The sequence below is a fragment of the Bubalus kerabau genome, chromosome 7 (genome assembly GCF_029407905.1).
Source record: "Bubalus kerabau isolate K-KA32 ecotype Philippines breed swamp buffalo chromosome 7, PCC_UOA_SB_1v2, whole genome shotgun sequence".
NCBI lineage: Eukaryota > Metazoa > Chordata > Mammalia > Artiodactyla > Bovidae > Bubalus > Bubalus kerabau.
This window is the reverse complement of record NC_073630.1, coordinates 120,698,214-120,716,976: the sequence shown is the minus strand read 5'-3', so window position 1 is coordinate 120,716,976 and position 18,763 is coordinate 120,698,214. Positions and strand designations below refer to the sequence as shown.

The 18,763-nt window shown below is 57.5% G+C and overlaps 1 protein-coding gene across 6 annotated transcripts in view; it reads left to right on the top strand.

Annotated features, from left to right (window-relative positions):
• NSD2 (nuclear receptor binding SET domain protein 2) overlaps nucleotides 1-18,763 on the top strand; it is a 76,960-nt gene that overhangs the window by 47,449 nt on the left and 10,748 nt on the right. For 4 of the 6 annotated variants that reach the window (XM_055589274.1, XM_055589273.1, XM_055589275.1 and 1 more), the window contains 4 exons: nucleotides 4,794-4,938; nucleotides 7,059-7,177; nucleotides 9,171-9,252; nucleotides 10,309-10,433. In XM_055589274.1, coding sequence (XP_055445249.1) covers nucleotides 4,794-4,938; nucleotides 7,059-7,177; nucleotides 9,171-9,252; nucleotides 10,309-10,433 — 471 coding nt within the window. Of the gene's footprint in view, nucleotides 1-4,793; nucleotides 4,939-7,058; nucleotides 7,178-9,170; nucleotides 9,253-10,308; nucleotides 10,434-12,694; nucleotides 18,113-18,763 lie in introns of those variants that run through there. The other 2 variants (XM_055589279.1, XM_055589277.1) reach the window with 2 other exon arrangements.

Here is an 18,763-nt window from a genome sequence, read left to right as displayed (position 1 = left end):
GCCGCAAGGAGGGAAGGTAACAAAATAGGTGTGACTTTGGAGAAAAATGACCGATGTTTCAGCCGGCCTAAGTAGAGATTAATGGGAAGGCTCACTGTCCTGAAGCTAAAGTTGTCATCCCCCTCTGTTAACTCCTAACTCCAGAGTCCTCCAGGGAAGCTCCCAGCAGGAATGTCTGCCTTTTTAAGCAGGTGCTAGCATGGCCACGTTGGACAGGAAGCTCGGCCCGAGGACTGGCCCTGCACAGAGGCAGCGCTCCTACTGCCAGCAGTGGGCCTGCCGCTCAGGGCCGGCGCTGGCCCACACTGCTGGCTTCAGAACTCAGCGGCTCCAGGAGGAGAGTTCTGTCAGTCTAGGAGAGGGAGGGCTTCTTCAGCCAAACAGTTCACAAACCGGAAAGGAACGTTGTTAAAATGAAACGAGAGCTGCGTGTGCAGAGCTCAGGACAGTCCTGGAGGAGGAAGGGGAGAGGCTTTGCGAAGAGCAGGTCATAGGAGACCCCAGGTGCCAGTGAGCTGACCGGCTGCCGAGCCTGGGGCGGCAGGGACCACACATCACGGCCACTGCACGGCCAGCACCTCTGTGGCCAAGGGCCCGGGGCTGCAGTGGGAATCCACGTGCAAGGCTGTGGAGGGTCATTGCTTACATCTAGTTTCAAGAGAAAATTGGCAGTACCTAGTGAGCCTGAAGATGCGTGTTCTTTTTGTCTTAAAATTTCACCCCTAGGGATTTGCCCTAGAGAAATTTCGCCCTAGCACAATGTTCAAAGCTGTAAGACGTTCTGGCAGGCCCGGCAGGCTGTGGTCCGCTCCTGCAGCGTTCCTCAGTCGTGAAGGTGGCCTTGCTGCACGTCCAGGATAGGGACCCTCAGATCCCATCGCCGAAGCGTGAAAGTGTAGCCTGCTCGCCCGCTGCCCGCTTGTGCCTCCCTGCCTCCCGCCTCTGTCCACAGAGGCTGGGCGTATCCAGACCTGTGCCTGCTCAGGTGCCAGGCGGTGCCGCCGTGACAGCCTGCCCCCCAGCTGTGCTTGCGCCGCTTCCCAGTCTGCATCTCCCTAGAATGTGCACTCATCTGAGTTTATGAGGGAGACCTCAGGCTGCTTTCCAGAGGACACCCTTTTTGCTGTGGGGACCCAAATTGCTCTTAGTCAACTCTTCTGGCACTAAGGTATGTGCTGAGAGCAAGCAGGCCGACCACTCCAGCAGGTGCCGATGGGCGCAGCCCTGCAGCTCCTGTGAGGGAGCCCTGCAGCTCCCTGCACAGCCTTTCTGGTCTGAGCGTCCCTCCAGAGCTTTGCTGTGGGCACCCTAGTGCACCCTCAGCCCAGACTGCAGGTGCGCGGCTACAGTCAGGCCCGCGGCAGACCCAGACGCCCGCCTGGCCTGCCTCTGCCGGTGGGCCGCGGGCCTGCCCTCCTGCGGGTGGGGCCTGGCGCTGTCAGCGCGGTGCTGCCGGTCCCTGCAGGTGTGCTGCGCTGCTTCTGTAGTGAGTGACGCTGGTCTTGAGTGCACCAAACTGCTGACTGCAGCCTGTAGAAGGATCTGGCTTTTCTAGGTGCTCTTTTCCTGTGGAGAGGGGCCGTGCACCCCAGGGTGGTTTTTTCTAGGTGCTCTTTTCCTGTGGAGAGTGGCCGTGCACCCCAGGGTGGTTTTTATTTGGTTGTTAATGAACCAGTGGCCGGCCCTGGAGGAATGGAGTGGGTGGAGTCTCCTTTTCTGGAGTCACTGTGCCCATCAAGGACATCTGGTCGCCACTTGCTGCTTTTTTAAAAAAGCAATTTCCAACTTTGTTCTTGCAGGTGAAGAAGAGGCCGTGCTCCTTGCATTGGCTTTCGTTCTTTGTTACACGCTGTGCCCGTTAGTCTTTGTACAGCAGGCTCGGGTTGGCCGTGCAGCCCTGGCTCCTCCTGGAGTCCAGCTCCTGGGCTAAGGACTCCCCGAGTCCAGCTCCCCCTGAGGCCAGGGACAGGAGCGTGCAGGACGCGGGTCCCCAGGGCCGAGGCTCCTGCCGGGACTAGGCCGGGGGCGTGGCCCCCAGCAGCCGGGCGGCGCCCGCACGTGGCTTCCAGGCCTCCCGCGAGGAGCGTTGGCTTAGGGCGCCAGTGTCCGTGGCGCTTGGATCTGCTTGTTTGGCCGTGTGGGGCCTGAGTTGTGCGTGGGCGTCCCTGGCTGTGGTGCACGCTCAGTAGTTGTGCTGCTCGGGCTTAGCTGCCCTGTGGCCTGCGGGGCCTCAGCGCCCAGACCGGGGCCTGAGCCCCTGGCCCCTGCGCTGGATGGCAGGTTCTGAGCCGCCAGACCACCGGCCGAGTCCCCGGGGACTGAGCCCCTGCCCCTGCATTGGAAGGTGGATTCTGAACCTCTGGGCTACCTGCGAGTCCCCAGGAGCAGTTTTATTAGCAGATGTTTTCAGCACAGTTTCTGATTTTTAAAGGGTATTTTCCCACTTTATCTGCCCTGGTTTTTACAGCTGCTTTAGAGGGTGGCGGTGCTTCTGCCTCGGTTCTTTGCACATTTGTGTTGGGCGCCTGTTGCTTTGTAACAGGTCACCTCTGAGCGCAGGGGCCTGAAACAGGCACCTGCACTGACAGCCTCAGGCTGTGGGTCGGGACTTCGGGAGCAGCTTGGCCAGGCGGTTCCGCCTCAGCGTCTCTTGTGAGGTCGCTTTCAGATGTCAGCCTGATGGGGCTGCGTCACCTGAGGGCTGGACTGGGGCCGAGAACCCTCCCCAAGGTGCCACATCCTGGTGCCCACGGGGCCTCCGTTCCTCGCCGGGTGGCCTCTCCAGTAGGTGTGTGTGTGTGTGTGTGTGTGTGTGTGTGTGGCCGGGGGGGTCCCCATCACAGCAGGAGGCCAGCCCCCCAGCAGGTGGTCCCCGGGCCAGGGCGGAGGCCCTCCACACCCTGGACACGAAGTCTTGGGGGCCCCTGGAGTGTTTTTGTGAGTCTGAGACAGCAGGAGGCTCTCCAGGGTACACATGTGTGGAGGCCGAGGACGGGAGAGCCTCTCCAAGGGACTTCTGGGGTCTCGAGTTGTGCTGTGGGCTCGTGGGTACCTGGCTTTCCATGTTTCCTTTTTCCAAGGAGGGGAAGGTTTCCATGACTGTGATGGAGGGGCTGGGCGAGGGGACACGAGCTGCAGACCCCGCCCTTGTTGCCTGTCTGGGTGCTGAGGAGGGCCAGGGAGTGCTCCGCCCTGCTGACCATGCAGGGACCCAGGCAGCAGGGGGCCGAGCCTCGCCGGGAGGGGCACCCTGAAGCCGCCCGCTGGCCTCTGCAGTGGGGGGACGTGCGTGGGCAGGAGCCTCGGAGGGCGGGTGGGCACTGTCTCAGGGGCTGATGGGCTGCCCGGCTCCGGGGGTGAGACCCTCAGGGAGGCTCCCCGGCCTGAGATGCTCATGGGGGGCGCCCTCCTTCCTCTAGAAGGTCTGGAGGGAGCAGAGAGGGCAGGGCCTGGGGGGCAGAGCAGGCTGGGAGGAGGCTGAGGGCAGGGGCGGCGGGCTGTGTGCTCTGCTGCTGCTCCGCGGGCGGCGAGGGCAGGCCAGTGTTGCCGCCTCCCATCGAGCTTGTCGGCAGCCCTTCAGTTCCCCGAGTCCGTCAGTGTATGGTTGAGCCCTTCCTGAGGCATCTTCTGGAGCCTGCTCCCGCTGAACTTGGTCTTGACCAGGCTGTAGAGGTCTTCCTCCGGGACGACTGCTGCCTTCCCAGCTCCGGGTGGGGCCTGCCTTCGCTGCCCGCCTCCTCCCTAAGGGCATGTGGCCCGGGCCGGGCTCTGCCCAGTGGCTCCCTCCTCACCCCGCTCTCGGACTCCGCCCGCTGCGCTCCCGGCCTGGCCACCTGCCCCACGTGGCTGGCTCGCTGGGGAGGTTGTGACTGCTGGTTTTGTGAATCCTTGTGTGTCTGAGGTCATTTATTCCAGCAGGGCGGTGGTCACTGTGGAGCGCGCACCACACTTCAGGCCCACTGCCAGTAGTTTTCACTAGCAACCGTGTTTGGTGAGGCTGGCACGGTGACCCCTTCTCGCGTGGCCGGGCCCCACAGCGGTGGGGGGTGCAGGGCGGCAGGGGTAGCAGACTGGCACCAGCTTGACCGATGCCGTCGCTCCTGTGGCAGCTGTGCGGGGTGGCGTCCTCGTGAGCCCGTGGGCAGAGTGGGCAGGCTTCGCTTCACTGACCTGTGGCGAGGCCTGGCAGCCGGCCTGCCAGGGACACCCGGTCAGTGTCAGCGCTTAATAGTGTGCAGTCAGTTCTCGGCTCCTGAGCTGTCCGTACCAGGTGGGCTGGGGCTGCTCTGGCCGCAGTGAGTGGCCTCTCGTGTGGTCCTCAGCATGGGGCGCACAGACACGCACGGAACCTCTGAGGAGCAGAGTGGGGCCCGCGGGGTGGAGGGGCCGTGGCCCTGCCCACCCGCCCCACCCCTCGTCACCGGGCGGCGGGGCCTCCTCCCCGCCCGGGGCGCACAGTGCGGGTGGGGGCTCCTGAAGGCCTTGGGAAGGGGCTCCCCGGGGCCCTGCAGGGCCAGAGTGCTCTGCGACCCTGCTGCCGGCTTCTGCAGGGCACTGGGAAGTCGTAAGGCGCCCGTCGTCGGCTGATGTGGGGAAAGTGCACTCTTCTCTTTCATCATTTATCATTTCCTGCGTTTATACAGATACAGTTGGCTCACTCCCACCAGCCCCGATTTCAGTGGGTTACGACGGCAGGGAGACGCCGCTTTCCTTTGGAGCTCTTCTGGGACGAGGTTCCAGGACGTGGAGATGAGTGTGCCCGTGGTTCTTCCTACCCTCTCCTGTGCCCGCAGGTGGTTGCTGAGCACCCGGACGCCTCTGCCGAGGAGATCGAGGAGCTGCTCGCGTCGCAGTGGAACATGCTGAATGAGAAGCAGAAGGCGCGCTATCACACCAAGTTTGCGCTCGTGGCTCCTCCTCAGTCCGAGGAAGACTCTGGTAACGGCGCCTCTGTGCCCGCATCCTCTGCCAGGCCTGCCCAGCGTGCCGCGGTCGCGATAAAGCCACCTGAGCGTGGTGTCGCCAGAGCCACGTGGTGGACGTGTGAGGGAGGCAGGCAGCCCGTGTGGCCTCCAGGGCCGGGGGCACGCCTGACGGGCCGGGGTCAGGCCTCCTGGCAGGTCCTGCTCCCGCCCCTCACACTCCTGGGGGCAGGGCTGTGGGCTTGGAAGCTCACCGGGTGAGGAGGCTGGCCATGGCCTGGCAGTGGGTGTGGGCAGCCTCTGGTTGTCATTGTGAAAAAACATGGTGCCCCTTCGCCCCGGGCACTGATAGGAGGGGGGCTTCACACTGAGCTTGGGGACACGTGACAGCCTCAGCCGTGCCATCCGCGTGCTGGACGCCCATGGTGGGGACTGACGCCCACGATGTGGACATAAGTAGGCGTGTTTGGGCGTCAGTTGAAAATGGAGAAGAGGCCTACATCTCTTGAGGCTCGCCCCTGAGGCACTTTGGAGAGGCCAGGTGCAGGGCGTGCGCGTGGGGGCCGGAGGCCAGCTCAGGAGGAGGGCGCCGCCCTCCCGTGTGCCCCAGTGACCCCACCCTGGCTGGCGGACTCTCGACCCCACGCACCGTCCAGTGACACCAGTAGGAAACTTCACTCGTGTGTGCAGGGCTGGTTGCAAATGCTATAATTCAGAATAGCAGGGTGTTTAGGATTTGTGTATTTTTTTTAAAAAGCAGAAAGTTTACCAGATAGTTCATCAGTATGTAAATCTAGGAAAGGGTCCCTTTTCAGTGACTGCTGATGTAAGAATAGGTGGGCTTTATTGAAGCCAGAGTCTCCTCACCCCTGAAGAGTGTGACCTGATTGTCCGCTCTGTCACCGAGGACCGCCTGAGTGATTGGCAGGTGCGGTCCCTGCCCCTGGGATGTCTGGTGTGTTTGTTCTGCCAGCCTCGAGCCCTCCCGCAGGGGCCGCGGGGCTGACGCCCAGGATGCGGTGCCTGTGGTCCCGGCCTGTCAGTGCCGGGCTCACAGGTGCCCCTCCTGCTTGTTTCTGTGAGAGACGACCTGGCGAGGGGAAGGACAGTGACTTCACCTCCCTGGGGGCTCTCTGCCTGGCATGCAGGTCCTGAGGGGGTCCTGGCAGCTCAGGCCAACCTTGGTCCTTGCTGGTTACGGTCAGGCAGCAGCTCGGTGGGCCCCACCAGCCACGGCTCTGTGGGCCTCTCCTGGTGTTCCCTGAGGCCACCTGGTGCTGTGCTGGCCCAGAGCTCAGTGGAGGCCACTCTGGCCAGTTCAGCCGGTCTGGGTCCAGCGCTGGAGAGGCCAGCGCTCCAGCGTGGCTCTCCGCGAGCACTGTCGGGCCTGTACGTTGAGCAGGGCCTCCGGACGCAGGGGCCTGAGCCTCTGGCCACTGCACCCTGCGGCCCCGGCAGGGCTTGAGGGCGACAGCGCCCTCCCACGGGATGCTGGTGGGAGGCGCACAGCCCAGGAGGAAACCCTGAACCTCTGTAATGCGGTCCTGCACAGGCAGGTCCTGGGTTTGCATTGAATAGACCTTGGCGTGCTCAGATCAGCCCTCTCTCTAGACCTGTACTCTTAGCTTACGTCTTGCCTTTCTGTCAATGCTGTTTGGACCCCTTAAGTTTTGGGTCAGGTGGTCTCCCTGGGGACACCTAATGTGCACAGTCCACAAATGTGCTTAGTTTGTGATGTGCTTAGAAAGTGCTTAGTTTGCAGATGGACGTGGAGCGTTTTCCTTAAGATGCCTCTTTAAGGAAATGTGTTAAAAGTAGCAAGTCGTTTATATTTTTTAAGTTCGACTTAAATTCCACTAGTCTTTGAACATAAGCGAAGGATTTTGTGAAAATCCTGGGTACATTCACGCTGTGTAACGATAGCAGGGTGCTCGCCCCTGGGCGCGATCGGGGCTTCTGCTCGCCATGTGGGACGTGCCCAGAGCTCCACCTGTGATCCTGGGGCCCGGAAACGAGCAGGGTTTCGGGGGGCCCGTCACAGCCGGACCTGCACCTGCGCGCGCTGAGCGGCTGCTTGGCGCCCCCGGGGCGGCTTGTGGGAGGGTTTCACGTCAGCTTCCCCATCCTCATCCCAAGGTAACTTAAATGGGAAGAAAAGGAGCCACACGAAGAGGACACAGGGCCTGAGCGGAGACGCTGAAGTTGAGGAGGCTCCCAGGAAGAGGCTCAGGACTGACAGGCACGGCCTGCGGAAGGTAATCGCGCCGGGCCGGGCCGTGGGGGGTCCTTGGGGAGCTCCTTCCCGGAGGCCGCTGAGCAGAGCACGGGTTTGTCTGCCAGGGGATTTAGCAGGTCTGAACACTGAGTACCACTGGGTGTTTCTGAGTCAGCAGAATCGCGTGTTTAAAGTGACTCTTCAGTGAAGACTATATCAGTCTGTGTGTAAATACTGAGTTGACAGGTGAACGTCAAAGTCCACTATCTATGTTATTTTTCAAGAGGTTGAAATATCCATTATAAATAGGTTTTATGAACCCATCCCATTTATGAGTAATGCATACAATTGTTTGTGTGATTAGGGATACTAAGCGGGCTGTGCAGACCAGTTTGATGCGCCAAGAAGGCACCGATGCAAAGGCAGCCCCAGGACCTGCTCTAGCAGGGGCCGGTGGTGTCCAGGGCAGGGCTGGCCTGGGCCTGCAGGAACACGGAGCTGACCGAGGCTCAGGGACTCAGGGAGCCGGGCCTGTGTGCCCGGCGTTGGTGCCCGTGTGTGAGGAGCACGCGGGCTTTGCCGGGCCCTCTGTGACGGACCTGGGTCGTGTCGTCACGAAGCGAGATGAGGCTTCGTGCCTCACGGCCGAGCGCGTGCATATCTAGGGGCGGCTCTTCCAGGCTGGCTGGACTCGGACTCATCGCTCTGAGTGCCGCTGCAACCTGTCTTTTTTGACTGTGCTGTGCGCCTTGTGGGGTCTTTTTGTGGTGGGATGTGAGATCTTAGTCCCTGACCACGGATTGAACCCAGGCCCCTGCAGTGGAAGAACCAGCGGACTGCCAGGGAATTTCCCAAACTGTCTTTCACTGATGTGAATTGAGAAGTTGTTCTTTTTATTGCCTTTTTTTTTTTAATTGCTTTATTTCAAAGAATGGAAAATAAACCTCATATGTTGCTCAAACACAGAAGTGTAGCCACCCCATCATCTGCCTTATTTTTTTAAAGGTGTATTTGCAGTTCAGGGGAGCAGTCAGGTCCCGCCCTGTTCTTCTGGCCCGGAGAGCGTTGTTCCAGGGCCCTTGTCGGCTCCAGCAGTGAGCCAGCTAATGAGCCAGGTGACCCCCGCGCTGAGCCGCCTGTGTCCAGTGACCGGGGCCTGGGCTGAGGGTCTCCTCCGGCTGCTGCCTTGGAAGTGGTCCTTTACTGGCCGCCATGCAGACACTGGTTGCTTTGGAATCTTCGTGTAAATCATTTACCTAAAAGTGTGACCCCAGACATTTGAAATATCAAAATTCATATGAAGTAGCTAGATAGAAATTTACTAACTAGTAGCTCAGGAAATAGTGCATGATTTTGAGAAGAGTGGTGGTGCTGGTTCGGTTTGTACGAAGCTCACTGAGCCGCATCGCGCGTCATCCCCAGTGTGCCCTGAGCACGGGTGGCCAGGGCGCGTGCTGTGTGCTGTGCCTGTCGCTGGGCCCCAGGCGGTGTGCCCAGGAATCGGCAGCCTCCTGGGCGGCAGGTGGCCTGGGGCAGCGGCGCCACAGTGCTGTCCAGACCACAGTGTTTGAATTTGAACACTAGACGCATGTTCATTCTTTTTTGCTATTCCATTGTGAAATGTGCTTTTTCATGGTCTCTGTGTGTGAGCTTTATCTGGAGCTGGTCTCAGAACTGGAAACCATCAGTGAGAGAGAGGGTGGAGTTATCCCGGGCTTGGCCTCAAGCAGGAGGGTGGCTGCCTCTGAGTCAGTCCGCTCCAGTCTGAGGGCAGGGTGGGCAGTGCACCGAGGAGGCCCCACGGGAGGCTCTCCATGTGCGTGGGGTGGCCGGGGGGGCAGATTGGCCCCTGTGAATGGAGAGGGGTCGATGTGCAGCTGCAGGACGGCTGTGCGGAGCCCGTGTCCCCAGGAGCGTTTCTGCGGTACGGCTTTCCAGCCCCGTGTTGGTTCCCATTGGAGACTTTCTTTCATTCTTTGCTTTTTCTTTGTTCTTCCCTCCTTCTTCCCTTTCTCTCGTTTTTTTTGTAACAGAGAGAGACGATCACTGACAAAACAGCCCGCACGACCTCGTGCAAGGCCCTTGAGGCAGCGTCCTCGCTGAAGAGCCAGGCAGGTAATGCGGTCAGCACAGCTGCCAGGCCCGCGGGCTGGGGGTGCAGCACCGGCCCCGTCCTCAGGGAGCCTCCCTGCGGGCGCGGGCGGCGGGTGAGCGGGAGGCCGGGCCTGCAGGCTGAGCTGGGAGGAGGCGCCCGTGCCGACAGGGTCCTTGCTTTGGTGGGAAGTCGCTGCAGTGCTCGGCTGCTGCTCACCCAAGTTGCTCTTCTGACTTCTACCCGGCTTTATTGTCTTCAGTTTCAAGTTATACTTGAAAAGTGATTCAAATCAGAAATGTCAAGGCTTGTGACTTGATGGTACGAGTTGTTGCGGTAAATTCCACTGTGTTTAGTACCGAGTTCTCCATGTGTATTTGCTACAGTGAAAGTGATGACTAATTATCTCTGTTTTATGTGTTGAAAAAACTAGCTTAAAATATTTGGGGAAAATAGCTGTCAAAGCAATAAAGGGGAACAGGCCACCACACCACTTTTTTTTAACCTTTTCATTAATTATGTTTTTGATGTATCTGTCTGAAGAATACTTACCATCTCCAAATCTTAATTTAAAAGGAAAATAAAATTCAGAGTAAGAGAAGATTGAAAGTGACTCTTTTCCTTATTTTCCATAAAGAACTATACTGGTTTTTAAAAGTTAATTGAACAGACTTTTTTTACAAAAGCAAAACGGGTATTTGTAAGTAGTTTGAACAGAGTGGACATTTGCTGATGGAGTGGATACTTTTGAGTGTGAGAGTGGTACTGTGGTTACCCTGACTGCCCTGTGCTCAGGGATGTTCTGAGCTGCTTGTAGGGGAGATGATCTGTCGGGGCTTGGCTGCAGAGAAACGGGCAAGGGCGCTGGCACCAGGCGTGGGTGGGCTGGCGAGGCCCAGGCTGAGCTTCGGGCCGTTCACCACCCAGCTCGCCAGCCCTCATCGTCCTATAGCGAAGAGTTAATGCCCAGAAAATTCATCTTTAGAAATTCGGTTATTAAAGGGGTACTTTGAAAGCAGGAAGGAGATTGAAGGTTTAAGGTTTCAAACTTTATTTTATAAACCAAAATTATCTTACAGCCACGAAACACCTGTCTGATGCCTGCAAGCCCCTGAAGAAGCGCCACCGGGCCCCCGCAGCGGCCGCCACCACCCTCACCTTTAGCAAAAGCTCGTCTCCTTCCGCGTCCTTAACTGAGAACGAGGTAAAATCTTAATGAGGGTGGTCAGCACGCACTCACACGGAGGCTGTGTAGTTGCCCACGTTGAAGTGGGGTAGAGGTCAGAGCTGATAGTGGGAGATAGGTTCTGTGGGCTGCGTGTGCTCCATGTGGAAGCACGCCCGGCGTGTGGTGCACGTGTGTGGCTGCACTTCAGGACGGGTGCATTTCATTGTGCTTGGAACCTGTCTTCAAGATGTTGGTCTGTGATGTTCCACACGGGCCTGACCTGACCCCGTGGGCCTAGGGCAGCCACCCCCAGGAGGGCGGGCCGCTGTGCCCAGGCCCTGTGCGTCCGTGGCCGCGGGCCTCCAGCTTCATACTTAGCTTGGAGTGTTCTTCAGTGCTTGATGGTGAGGTGAGTCAGGACTGCCGTGGCCGTGGCCCTCCTTTGTGGGCCTGGTGGTCTGCACTGTGGACAGAGCTGCTGGAGGCTCTCACACCCGTGGGCTGCGGCACCACGAGCACCATCAAGCCTGCCTCTCTGTGTGACCAAAAGCAAAACGGAGGCAGCCTCCAGATGGAGGTCTGGTCTTTTTTTGTGCAGAGGGAGTTTGGGATTCCCAGTTTCAGGACTGCCCAAGGAGCTTATTTTCAGGTAGAAGCATGCAGTTACCTTGGTCCCTGTGGTCCTTTCCTCGTGGTGGACGTGAGTCCTGTCTCTAGAACGTCTTTGAAGAGACGCTCACTGTGGGCTGTTTGGCACAGGGCTCTGAGGCAGCAGGCAGGTCAGCAGGGGGCACTGCTGACGTGGCCTCCAGCGCGGGCTGTGCTGGGGACACTCTGGTGCCCGTGCCCATTAGAGGTGGGCAGGCCTTCTGGGGCGAGGGCTCTGCGTGCATTCAGGCTGGTGGGCAGCCGGGGGAGTGCAGGGCTGGGACGGTGCCCGCAGGCCTGTGTGGCTCCCTGTCGTTGAGCCAGCGCAGGTGACGCAGTCTTTCTCCAGACGTGGCAGTAGCCTGCCTCTCTGGGCCCCTGGAGCTGACTGACACGTGAAAAGGCAGGCTCCGTACAAAGCTTTTTCCTGTATTTCTTGTCCAAGTATCCTAACGCTAAGTGAAAGGTGATCTGCAGTTGTGAAGAAGAGGAGCATAAGCTTCAGTTCTGTAGACCGTTTCTCTTCAGTTAGCTATTTTGGTAAAGAACTTTTTAATGAATTTTTCTGGTTCCATACTTTGGCTCACTTATTTGGTAGAGTTTTTTTAGTTCTACTGTTGACAGATACCATCAACAGAAACTCACGAGGCCACCGAGGTCTCGTCTCCTGTTCCTTGTCATGAGGCATGTGGGTCAGAGGTGCGGACCTGGAGCAGCGCCCCAGGCCGGTGGGCGGAGGGGAGGACGTCCATCGGGGCCCCGGGTTGCTTCGGACCAGGGCGATCCTTGTCTCCCTGGCTGAGACATCTGGTCTCAGCTTGGGAAGACTGATGGAGCATTTTACAGTCATTAGACTTAATTGATTTTTAATTTTTTGGAACTTCAGAAGTAGATAGGTTATTGAATACCTATATATCATGTATTAAATACATTGAGATGATACACGCAGACACCGTTCTGCATTTTGAAGGTGATACATAGATTCCACAGTGTGCGCTCTGTCTCTCACATAAAAACGTTTAGATTACCAGGCTTTTTCTGTTAGCCACTTCTGTGCAGCATATATAAATCTCGCATTCATTTTTACAGAATTGTATTGTTTATTAAAACTCACTTTAGGTGAGCTAGAAGGCTCGTCTGTGTCTGTGTTAACACCACTGCACTCCATTGTGCGGCCACAGTGTCTGCCAGGCTAAGTGCCTTTTTTGAGCACGAGAGGCAGTGTAGTGTGAGAAGAAACCCTCTAAACAACCAGCTCCGGTTCCAGTAGGCCGTGGGTGACCACTGGGCTGCTATTGGCAGGGCTCGCCTGGCCCCGTGCGGGGTGGGTCACGTGCCCTTTGCATGTTTGTAGTTTCTCCTTTCACTGCCATTGTTAGAATAAGGCACTTTCACAGGGTTGGTATCTGCAGGTGTTGCAGGTCATGCTGCGGTCTGAACACCTCTCAAACAGGGGTGTGTGGCCAGTCAAGCTCACGGCAGAGTGGTCCTTCCGTGGCAGCGCTGCGTCTGCGAGGAGGACAGATGGGAGTCACGCGCTTGCATGGCAGAGGCCTGGGAAGAGTTAATGGGATATGAGTGTTTTGTAATTTCGTTTCTTATTCCCTTAGTAGAGCAAATTCTTATTTTTTTCGCCTTCATGGTAACAGCTTTTGTGGGAGCCACATCAGCCAAGCTGGATTTGAACTCGGCTGCTCTGTGCTGCACTTAACATGACGTAATTTTCCGAGATGTCTGCTGCAGGCGGCGTGTCGTCATGCACACTCAGTGGTACTCCTTTCACAGGCAGTTACGGAAGATGTGTGATAATCTGTTTTTACTGGTATTAATAACACATACAATGAAGAAAACATAAATTTTAAGACCAAGGTAAGATACCTAATCAAGGCCATTTAACCAGTCACATTCATCTCATAACAGAAACACGTTCATATCCAGTGGTCGAAAGGGTGCCCTTGGTCAGGGGCTGTCCTGGGCCTGAGACAAGGACAGGACACTGAAGGGGTTCACTCTGTTAGAGGTCGTTTTTCTTCTCTAGTTCATAACTTTCTGAATTTTTATTGAAAAAAATGTCAGCATCTGTACCTTCAACACAAAGAACAGGCAGCACACTTGAGAGTCCTGGTGGCTGCTGCCATTGCTGATGGAGTGTGCCCAGCCCTGTAGATAGCAAACTAACCTCCAGCATAAAAGGCAGGCAGGCTTTTGGTTCTGCCTTTCTCACTGAGCAGCTTTGCTGTGGCGCCAGGTGTAGTGGGCGTGTGGAGCCGCCGCCTGCACTGTCGCCGTGAGCCGCTCAGCCTCCTGCTGCAGCAGCGGTTCTCCAGGAGTCCCGTCACCAGGTTACTCACACCCACCTCTCCCTCGGTTGCTTTTGTAGAACATGAGCCATCACATTAAATGTCTCAGTCTTGGGTGGCCACCTGGTGTGCCCCAGGGGCCCATGTGTCTGCATGGTGGGGAGAGGCCTCCGTGCCCATCAGCTCACAGAGGCGGGGGGCTCTTCATGCTACCAGGCGCGTAGCACTCGACTCAAGCTGAGTAGACGCTTCAGATGTGTTTTACGTTTAACGCGAGTTTCTCACTGACACTTGTATTCTAAACCATTAAGTGATGTACCGCATGTAAAGCGCTCGGGCTGCCTGGCGCCTTGCAAGGACTTAGTGGTTCGCTATTGTGACAATAATGGTTATAACAATAAAAACAATAAAACCATCATCATTCCATTTTTATCCAAAAGTATACATTTTGCTTTGGCATGCAAAGTGGTCCTTGGGACTGCACGATGCTCATGGGGCTAAAGTAGACCCAGAGGCGGCACGTGCTGGGCATGGCCCCGCTTCCGGCGCTGCCTGCGGCTGGCCGGTGACCCTGCTCGGACATAGCGGGACGTGGGCCTCCAGGATGGTCGCGGTCACGTGGCTCCTAGAGGAACGGTGGAGGATTCCCCAAAACCAGTCACTAAATTGTAAAATGTCAAAAAACAGCAGGGTAAACATGACCTAGTCCAAAAAGCCACTACCCAGAGTAAAACTCCCCCGTGGAAGGCCTGTGACCAGAGTTAAGAGGCTCGTGTGAGATGATAGCTTGAGGAAGTTTGAGTTGTGGCCAGCCCACCAGCTGCCACCACAGTCGGCCACGGACGAGCCTTCCTCTGATGGGGAGGACTCAGTGTGCCCCACGAGCAGCACGCAGTCTGCATCAGCGGAGTGGGGAGGGTGCGCAGAGCAGGCGTGAGGCCACACGGAGAGCCTCGGCTGGGCAGAGAGGCTGGGACGTCGGGAGGGTGGCCAGTGGGAAGGGCAGCTGTGTCTGCATCGTTCTGCTCCGGACACAGTGGCGTCTCACTTTGGGGTGCTGGGGGAGCCGAGCTCCCCAGAGGGCGTTCTGGCTTCTGGAGGAGCTGAGTGGAAGGGGCTCCAGGTTGGAGAGGGCTTAGAGATGAGCAGTAGTGTGTGCAGGAGTGCAGGTGGACGGCGTGCTGTGTGACGTGGGCGGTCCTCACTCCTGAAGTCAGTTCTGCTGTTTGTTTCTGCCTGTTGCTGAGGTGAATCTGGTTACACTGCGTACCCTGCCGTGACCACCCCTTCCACTCGCCACACCTGTGTTGGCAGAGTAGGAGGCCATAGGTGGATGTGTGTCTGGATGTCCAGAAGTTGAGGTGGTGGCCATTCCAGAAACGCAGGGGCCCTGAGACTGTAGCGCAGCGGCCCCGGCATCCACAGGCTGCCTCGCCTCGCTGCCTTTCTGTGAGGCGTCCTCGTGAGGGTCAGGGGAGGTTGCATCTCACTCTCCAGCATCTCGCGTCGCTGTGCCTCCCAGCTGAGAGTAAACACCCAGCAGAGGGTGTCTCGCGCTCGGCGTGTCCGCCCCACCCCCACCCCACAGGCTTGGGGGTTAGACTGCCCCCCAAGTGGTCTCTGGGAGGCCCAGCGCTGTGGTCTTCATGGAAGTCCATGCAGAACCATAGGAATGTTCCGGGCGGAGTGCTTCAGGTCCAGGATGGGGGACAAGGGTGGCCAGTTGAAAAGGTCTGGTGGTCAGGTCTTGGATGGGAGCAGCTGGACACAGCGGAGGAAGGGTGGAGGAGGGGGAGGCCTGCCACCCCTGGGTCTCTGGGCCCAGCTGCTCGCCTCGGCGCAGGACCGGGAGCGCGTGAGCCTGGCCAGACCGGGGCAGCTCTCACGCCCAGCGAGTCTCAGAGATGGTGTAAAGAAGAAAACTCAGGCTGTCGGTTAGTATCTAGATCCAGAAACATAAAAGGTGCCCACGTATGAGCTTAAAATTAGGGTTCTCTCCCCAAAGATGGCTGTGAGTGGACGTTGGCCCCGCTGTGGCAGACGGAGTGCTGGGACTTTGTCCCTTTCAGTAGCGGTGTGAGCGCTTTAAGTGTGGCGTGTCCTCTGTTGGTCAGGCAGTGCCAGCTTGGCGGGCACTTCTGGAGGGCTCGGGCAGGGGAGTGTGGCCCAGCTGGGCAAGAGAGCAGCCCTTCCCCGGAGGAGAGGGGGCGGCGGACACGGTCACTGTGGCTTCGCGAGTTGACTGGATTGCCTTGCTTTCCTAGCCGTCCGGCTCCCGCTTCTGAGGCGCGTCCTTCACCTGTCAGTGCACTGCTCAGCTTGTTCGGTAGGGATGCACGTGTGTCAGACTGGATGAGAGCTGCCTTGACTCAGTGTGAAACTAGCGTTTATGCTTTTAAAATCAATAGTTTTATCACCTCAGCTTTTAAAAATCTGTGAACAGAAGTAATTTCTGAGGACCCAGTTTATCTATTAGATTATGAAGCTAAATTACAGTTTTTTTGCTAAAAGAGTTGAAATACTACTGTCTTATTACAAAAGGCTTCTCAAAGTGCTGTCAAACTTGTGATTGGTTTTCATTGTTTTTCCCAAGAAGTATGTTGACTCCTGTATATTTTAGGTTTTTGGTCAGTAAAGTTGATTTTCACCCTCTTAAGTACTGTTTTTGCTGTTTCACCTAGAATAGTAGAAGTTACTACTGGTTGACTTGCCAGTGACGAGAGGTTGACCATCTCCCACAGGCAGCTAACCGTGTTAGGTCCACGTGTACGGTTCTCTCTGGCCTTGGTGTAGGTGTGGGGTCTTTCGCATTATTCTTTAGTGCGTGTTTGGAAGCGTGTGCTAACCGCTTATTCAGGGCATCTTGAACCTTGCAGAAATGACTGAAGTGGATGGGGGGCAACAGTGGGGAGGGCTCGGTGGCTCAGCCTCTGCTGACAGCCGCCAGCGGGGCCTCCCCAGCGGCCCTCCCCAGCCCACTCTGCAGGTGGCAGCGGCTGGGGACGCAGCTGGGACCACGCTGGGTTCACAGGACGTTGTAGAGACTCGTTTTCACCTGTGACGAGGGCCGGCCTTGAATGTGGAGCAGCAGCCCCACGACCTGCTGGGGCGCCTCCGGGGGCTGTTGGGGTTCTGGGGGCCGCCTGGTCAGATGGTGTGAGGACAGGGCCAGGCTGTGCTCTCCCGACTCAGACCCGGGCTTGGGGCAGCCAGGAACGGTCGCTGTAACACATGTCCAATAACTTTTGTTTGCATTGTAGCACTTCAGGTGATGAATGACTAACGAATTATTTTCATTCCACCCTGATACTTCACTGTGATGTCAACTTGGAAGACCTGTTTGAGATTAGTCTTTTGGTTTTAAGCTTATTAAAGCTCCCAGGCACAGGCGTTGCATCATTTGTCAACCCCACCCTCTGTGAACGTGCGTCTGGTGATCTGATTCCCCTTTACAAAAGCGCAACTCGAACAAAAACGTGATGTCGGTTATGGAACTGTGTTGCTCAAGGTCTGTAATTGTATCTAAACTGATGTAGTGTCCCCTTGTGAAGGGATGTTTGTTAAAGATGTGAACCTCACTGTGTAACACTGTCCGAGCGTAGGGCCTGCTGGGAGTCCCGAGTCGCTTCTAGCAGTCGGGTCGCCTGTTCCCTAGGCGCACGTGTCCGTTGGTGTCTCGCTGACAAGGCCCTGGCACGCTCCGGAGACCGCGCCAGCCTGCAGGAGCGTGTCCCTGCCGCCGCGGGCCGCGGGGCGCGTAGGTAGCGGGTGTGCGTGGGGGGCAGCTGCGCCCCCGCCCGGCCCTGGGCGTCTCTCCCGGGGCCTCCTGTCGGATGTGGAGGCCTCCCTAGAGGTCGTAGCCTGAGAGTTGGGACTGTGTTGGGACCGTGCAGGTGAATGTGTCTCCGAGTAAGCCCGGCCCTGGTGCCCCGGAGGTGGAGCTGCAGCCGGAGCCGGTGCCGCCCGCCCCGCCCCGCCCCGCCCTCGTGCGTCAACCCCGGCCTGCGCTCCGCCCTCGCGCGTCAGACCCTGGCCGGCGCGCGGGGGGCCTCGGGCGGCCTCTGGCCCGGGCAGGGGCGCGCTGGGATGCCAGCGGACCCTCCCCACCCGCCACGGACTGCACTGTTGTGAGGTCTGCTGCTGTACGTGTATCTTAGAGCCCGGCAGAAAACGCGCCTCCTGTGTGTCTTGAACATTTATATTTCCATTCAAAAATATGTACTCCGTGTTTATTTCCTCAAACCAGACTTTGTTAACTTAGGAATATCTCCAAGTGGAAACGTGCTCACTTTTTCTGTAAATCTTAAATAAAAGGTGCTGTTCCTTCCTCTGACCCTGGACTGGTCTGTGTTTTCTGTCTTTCTCTCCGTGCATTTTTTCTTTTTCTTTTTTTTTTTTAGCTTTTAGATTTGTTGCAGCCTTGTCGAGGGGAGGACCTGGGTGGTGGGTCAGGCGCCGGGTTTGTCCCGGGAGTCCCCGTGAAGGCCCTCCCGTGGGTCGGTTCTCCAGTGGCCGTGTGGGGCCAGGGCCGGGGGGCCGCTGCCCGCCTGCTGCCTGCCTGCTGCCTGGCACCAGTGCAGACCCTCCTGGGGCTCGCCCTGTTTGTGCCTCGGACACACACGTCAAACAGGGTTTGCACTCCGGGCGTTCTCCCGGCTGCCTTCTCTGGGGCAGCAGTGTGGAGGAGGCGGCGGTGAGCCGTAGGGAGGGCCTCGGGCGACAGTGGCCGTCCACGCCGTCTCCTTCCTGTGGGAGAAGGTGGGGAAGTCAAAGGTACAGGCTGCTTTCTCTGGAGATGGGGCTCCGTCAGGCCTAGGCGCGTGGCCAGGCTGGCACGGGGGCCCACGTCCGTCAGCCGCCCGCAGACGCCAGGCAGCCTGCACACCCCAGAGAGGGCACGCCTTAACTCCGGATTTCAAGTCAGCAGAAGCCCCTTGTTCGTCAGGGGTTTTTCCTTCCACTTCTCCCTGTCATTTCAGGGAGGTAAACCTGGGGGAGTGCCACTGATAACCAGAATTGGATGAACTGGCTGCGGGGTTTATTTTGTTGGTTTTTTTTTTAAAAAGAAACGTGGCCCAATTGAGTTTCTAGTTCTGTGTTCTTGGTAAACAGCAAGCCTGGGTCATAATTACTTGTTGGTGTGGTTATTGAGGTGTCCAGGAAATTAGCTTATTACTTCTGCTGTGCTGAAAATTCAGTTTTCAGTGTTTATTTGCCTAACATCCGGTAAATACTAAATGTATTTTTTAGGCTTTAAAAAATTTGAATTTAAGGTTTCTGATTAAACATTTATTGGTTTCTATCCATAAAGATTTACTGTTGCTGGTCTTGTGAGGGAAAGGCTGTGTCCAGCAGCAGGAAGGGGCCTTTGCCCGCCTCTCCCAGACACTGCCCTTCCCCCCCCCCCCCCCCCCCCCC